This window comes from Lampetra fluviatilis, chromosome 12 (assembly GCF_964198595.1).
Source record: "Lampetra fluviatilis chromosome 12, kcLamFluv1.1, whole genome shotgun sequence".
Lineage (NCBI taxonomy): Eukaryota > Metazoa > Chordata > Hyperoartia > Petromyzontiformes > Petromyzontidae > Lampetra > Lampetra fluviatilis.
The window spans coordinates 4,309,410-4,315,409 of record NC_136286.1 but is presented as its reverse complement, the minus strand read 5'-3'; the positions used below and the strand labels follow the sequence as shown (position 1 = coordinate 4,315,409).

At 47.0% G+C, this 6,000-nt stretch overlaps 1 protein-coding gene across 8 annotated transcripts in view; it reads right to left on the bottom strand.

Annotated features, from left to right (window-relative positions):
- Window positions 1-6,000, bottom strand: part of LOC144935062 (slit homolog 2 protein-like) — a 181,105-nt gene that overhangs the window by 34,014 nt on the left and 141,091 nt on the right. For all 8 annotated transcript variants that reach the window (XM_078861396.1, XM_078861399.1, XM_078861398.1 and 5 more), the window contains 4 exons: window positions 4,942-5,092; window positions 4,270-4,344; window positions 2,106-2,249; window positions 680-823 (listed from right to left, as the gene is read on the bottom strand). In XM_078861396.1, the coding sequence (XP_078717522.1) occupies window positions 680-823; window positions 2,106-2,249; window positions 4,270-4,344; window positions 4,942-5,092 (514 nt within the window). The remainder of the gene's footprint in view (window positions 1-679; window positions 824-2,105; window positions 2,250-4,269; window positions 4,345-4,941; window positions 5,093-6,000) is intronic.

Here is a 6,000-nt window from a genome sequence, read left to right as displayed (position 1 = left end):
ACCCCTTCACGTGAAGTGACACCACCGATGCAACAAAAGCATTCGCAACTTCGGCAAATGCACGCTTTGCATAGTATCGCATTCTCCATTTCATATTTGATCCGCCCTGTATTTTGAAGCAAAATTTGAGGATGCTTCTTTATAATCCCGGTAGGTATATGGGCGCGTGCGCGCGCCGTGTGTGACCAGATTTGGAAAACTTAATTGATACAGGGCACGCATTTTGTGGCACGTCTTATTTTCCTGAGAAACTTATAATCCAAAGAATACGGTAATAACAACTTAATTTCATATAGCGCCATTCATGCTAATCGCATCCTCACAACGTCGTACATTAATTAAACACGAGGGCCAAATCCAATTGAAAGCAACTAGTGAGCGAAACGAAAACCCTCAGAAAATTAAAAATGGGGTGAAACGAATCACGAAATGCATGGCAAGATAAACAAGAAACAATCTCGATTTAAAGCTTTCGTGACTGCAGGGATTCATCTTCTTGGTTCTTTCGGTAAATTAAAAATAATAAAAATAAAACATAATAAAATAATATGTTTTATTTTTATTATTTTATTATTTCCCTTCTACGTGACTTTACCGAAAGAACCAAGAAGAAGAAACAATCGTCGGGACGATGCGGTGCTGTGTGTTGGAGTGGGTGGTGGTGTTGGGCGCTCCTCACAGCGTGGAGAGCGAGTGCACGGTGGCGAAGGCTCCGGGAGTGATGCTGCCGATCTGGTTGTCGTAGAGCGACAGCAGCCGCACCGAGCCGAGGCCTGCGAAGGTGCCGTTGCCCACGCACGTCAGCTTGTTGCTGCGCAGCATCCTGTCACGTGCGGAGGGGGTGAGACGCAGGGTGAGCGATTGTTTTTTTTTACTTTACTTTGACAAATCACCAAAGTGCTTGTCCGAACGACAAATCGCCGAATCGCCCGGTTGGCCGTCCGCGGGACTCGCTGGTCCGTTAGGACGGCTGCTTGCATTGTGGCCGAAACGTCGTGAGAATTGTATTTTATTATGTTTTATTTGTATTATTTTATTGTCTCCCTTCTACGTGACTTTACCGAAAGAACCAAGAAGATGAATCCCTGCAGTCACGAAAGCTTTAAATCCGTTAGATCTGTCGTGACACGGGCAGAACCACGCAGGAACCCTCCCTCGGCAGCGTAGCGGTGGCACGTGGGCACTCTGGTTTGACACAACGACGGTTTTGGTTGCTCTCGCGTGCCCCACGATGATGATGATGATGATGATCATGATGTGCAATAAAGGTGACAATGGCCCAAGCGTTAAATGAAAAGCAAATGACTTAATTGGGAAAATAACAATGCAACATTGCCCCCTATCAGCAGATCAATGCCCATTTGGAGGCAAGTGCTGGGCATACCACGTGCAGCATAGGGAAAGGTGTCACTGAGGGTCACCTGGTTAGACTGCCATATGGCACTGGGATGGATGAGATGAGATGCGAAGTCATGCCCTTTGAATTGCTGAGGTATTTAAGCGCCATGACACAAATCCTTATCCTTACAATAAATATCTAAAAGACACATACACACGGACGATAAAAGGATCCAGTTGCAGTTGATGATAAATTGATTTCCATTTCCATATTACAATAAATATATTGTCAGCAATTATTGTGCGTGGCTCGCAATCCCTGCTTGGGGGTTGACTCAGCGCATCATTTCTGTGGGGTCGATAAAATAAGTTCCACTTTGTGGGGTAGGCAACAGTAGTTGTCCTATAGAGAGACTCTCCCCTGCCACAGGAACGAGGAATTTCCACTGCTGGCTTTGCAGGGCTGTAAACAGAAGATGAGAACCAATGCCTCAATGCTCATTTGAGCAAGACATTGCTTTTTGACGTTTTATTGCGACGGAATAACAAAAAACCATAATTCGCTGGGATGCACACGAAGGAACGCAGAGGAATTGCGTGGATGGCCGTGGCCGGGACAAAACAAGTTAACGCAAACCGAAAAAAAAGAAAGAAAGAAAAAAACACCCAAAAGAAAATAAAAACGCCCAAAACAAATATCATCCATTACACATTTCGCAGAGCACAAAAACTGCTCGAAAGGTCATGGCAATAAACTGGCGGCATACAGTGTTTTGAGGCCCTCCAGGCCCCGAAACATGGCTCCGTGCACACTCTCCAGCTGGTTTCCCGTCAGCAGGAGCTCTCCCACCGAGCCGGCGCCTTCAAACGCCCCCTCCTCCACTTCGGCGATCTTGTTGTTGCTCAGGTTACTGCGTGCGGAGGGAGCAGACACGGCGGGAGAGTTCCCCCACCGAACCACGAGCACGACACACAATTCGCGGGCTCGCGCAAAAGCGCACACGCGCGACCGGTAGAAGACCTGATGATGCGGGCGGTTACGAGAAGGGAACCGGCACTGTTTGGGCAGACATGTAGGATGGACAACAGCAGGAAAATTAAAAGTGTGTTGTTCAGAAAAATGGAAGGAACCGGAAAGAGAGGAAAACATAACGGAGAATGGCTTGACGAGGACACCATAAGAGATTGGTGCCAGGAAGATGTGTGCACTACTTGAGCATATTGGCACAAGACAGAGGGAAAGTGGAAACAAATGACAAAATGTGCGGTGGACACCTACGGGCTATCCGCCGATGGTGATGATGAAGTAACATTCAGCCCTAAGCTGATTTACAAGAATGATCACCACATCCCCACCCGCCCCCACGGAGGACTTTGGTGAAACGAAGGAAGTTACAGCGGTGAATAAATCCGAAACATTGCAGACACCTGAGTGGCAAACGCATTCGAGGGAAACAACATCCAGATCATGCATGACTCAAGTAACACCGGCGGGTGACGTAGAATTTTAACATGCAACTCACGCGGGGTTTCGCTAACCACGTGTCCAAGAAAAGGTATTTAAGGCACCGGACTTGACAAAAAGTTACATGGGGCAAGGGATGGGAAACTTATGAAGACGAACAGAAGCAACTTCAGAGGCTGAAAACGCGAGAAGATAAATGACACGATTTGAGTCTCAAGATCACAAACAAACGGATGATCGCTGCTGACGGAGTGACCTATGCAATTGGTAACGGTGACCTGGAATTGCTATAAAAATTCAATTTGGATGAAACAATGTCGAGTGTGCTTATAAGCAGAAAAGTATGATGTTTAAAAAACATATATTGCTTGGGAGACTTAAAAATTATGGACCTGAGGTTGATTGGATTAACGCATCGGAAAGGATTAGCTTAAAGTGCAAAATTGCTTGAAGTCTTAGGCTAAACACTGGCAAATATGCAATCCCCATCACCAGTGAACCAAGTAGGTCACCTCCTGTGGAATGTGACGCTAAAGCCGATAGAAAATCAGGTGTTTCTTGCTCGCAGTTACAAGTGCAACATCTACTTTGCACGTGAGAATTGTATGAATCGTCAAGATTCCGTTCGGCGATTTCAGAACGAATGCCCGCTTGTCTAATTTGTACTTGCTCGTTGGCATTACTTCATGTTTGAGGTTATCGCAAGTCATCTGTATCATTAGCATATAAATTGCATGAATGACAAGTAATGTATTCCTACATGCTCGATTCGATAGATGTATTGTGAGCGTAAGATCCAGTGATTTTAGTTGATGAATGGATGCACCCCGTTCCATGGCTTTATTTTAAGACTACATGTTCATAAGGTTGTTTGGGTGGCGGTGGTGAAAGGCATTTATCACATTGGTAGGAAGTGGGAGGTTGTTGATAAACATACCCCATTGCACAACATATGCCAGTGACAACAAAAGACTCAAAGATCAAAACTTATGGTGGAATATTTTTTTTTATAATTAATTCGACTTGAACCTGTGCCATTTTGTATTTATGCCTGTCGTAAAGTTTGTCCTTTCTGTGTCATAGCGGCAGTGTCGCGGTCAGTGCTACGCTGCGCGACGAACCTGGCGGCCCGAGTTCGATTCCCGCTCATGGCCAACACCAGTGAGGATTATCTCAACCGGTCCTGGGCTTCCCCTAGGTAGACTCAGCCTCAAATAAGTGCCTCGTGCGGTGTGTAGACATCGCCACTAGGAATACAAAGATGGCCGGGCGTGGTGTTGGCCACCCCACCCACCCCCTCGTGTGCCACTCCGGCCTTCACAGGTGCTCGCTTACAGCACTTGCCCCAACAGTCTGTTCAGGCTATAGGGGGGATCTTTGTCTTTGTTTATGGCTGCTATAACAGATGCAATAATGGTTATGAAGGAGTAATGGTTATCCATTCGATTCTCAGCAACAAACCGTACATTTTCCGCAACTGTGTGAGCTTCTTGAAAATCCCCGTTGCTTCCAACACCGTGATGTCATTGTTGTTCAGTCGCCTGGAGGCAAGAGAAGGATACAAACAACGAGCATATTTGAACACACACACACAATAAACCTGTTTCTGAGTGCGGACAGAAAGTTTGTCAATCTTAGACGTGAAATATTTCCCCCTCCCTGACCTGGCTTTGCAGCACACAAAACCAATGCAGTCTTCAACACCGGCTCTTTCCTTCCTACCAAGTGCACCAACACACGAAGCCTAAACCACTCTCCAAACTAGAAACTATTTTTTTATTTGACCAGGTAAGGCCAACTGAGCTATGCAGCTCTTTGCACAAGTGACCTGGCCCCAAATGATAGCTCAACGAAGTGGCTTATCACGTGAACATTTCTATCAGCCAAATACTCTAAACGCACGTTGATTCCAAATGCGGAGAGAAAAACCGGAGGATCCAGAGAAACATCCACGTCACCATGGGGAGAGACACACGCAAACTCCAAATATACAGCAGGCGTCAGGGTCGGGGATCAAACCCACGACCTCCCGCAAACCAGGCGAGGCAGTTAACATTTCGCCACCGTGGCCCGCTCACTGTGCGACAGGTTCGAGAGGACCAGGCGCCCGACCCGGCGCGCCTGCGAAGCCGACTCACAGCTCGGTGGTGTACTGCGGCAGGTGCTCCGGGATGCGGGAGAGGCGCTGGCTGGAGCAGTCGACGATGGTGCCCTCGCAGCGGCAGCGCTCGGGGCACAGCGAGTCAACGAAGCACTCGCCACCCAGCTTCGAGCGGTGGTCTTCGGCTCCTGCGCATCGGCACGGTGGGGCCACGGCCAGCGCAGCCAGCGGGTGGGGGGTGGGGGGGAATTGGAAATAGAAGCGCAAAGCAGGGCCAAGAGGGGATAGACCATGGGCACTTTATAACAAGACAATGTTTCAACATGGATTGGCAATATATATTTTCTTCACTCGTAAACACAGGAGAGGTGTAATGATGCATCGATGAATTATGCATATAATACATTCGCCGAATCATTAGCAACAGATTATTTTCATTTGGTACATGTATTCGTTAGTTTGTGTCACCCCTGCAGCTACTAGAGAAGTGACAATGCAACCACTGTTAGAAACATTAACCAACTCGTAAATCAAATCGCTATCCTGAATCGTGACGAATCATTGACACGTGTGGAGCGGACTTGTTTGATTCCTGAAGCACAGCGTTACTTTGTTGTTTTGCAGAATAGTTCACTTTTTCACTTTTACTCAGCGCATCTCAAATATAATTCGCACAAAAAGGTCACACAGCTTCCTAGCAGAAAACACGACCTTTTCATCGGAAGAGGTTAGGAGAAAACAAAATATTAACAAGAAAAAAACTCAACACATTCATCAATAACACTGTGTGGCCTAAATAGATATTAAATTTGCGACGTTTTGGGCAATGGCCCTCCTTCATAGCACATACATCACGATTTATAATTATTATTGACCAACGTGTGGAGTTTTTTTGTCTTATTATTATGTGTGCTCGTGCACCACCGTCAATGCAACAGCAGCAGCATCACCAAATCGCCTGTTTAACATTAAGTGTAACCAGGTTTGTCGACTCTAGGAGGTCGGGAATGACCCGGTACCACCACCAGGCAGCAAGCTCTGCAGTGTCCCCCGGGTGGCCGAGGGGCGTGGCCTTCCCTGGTGCTTGAAGGAACCA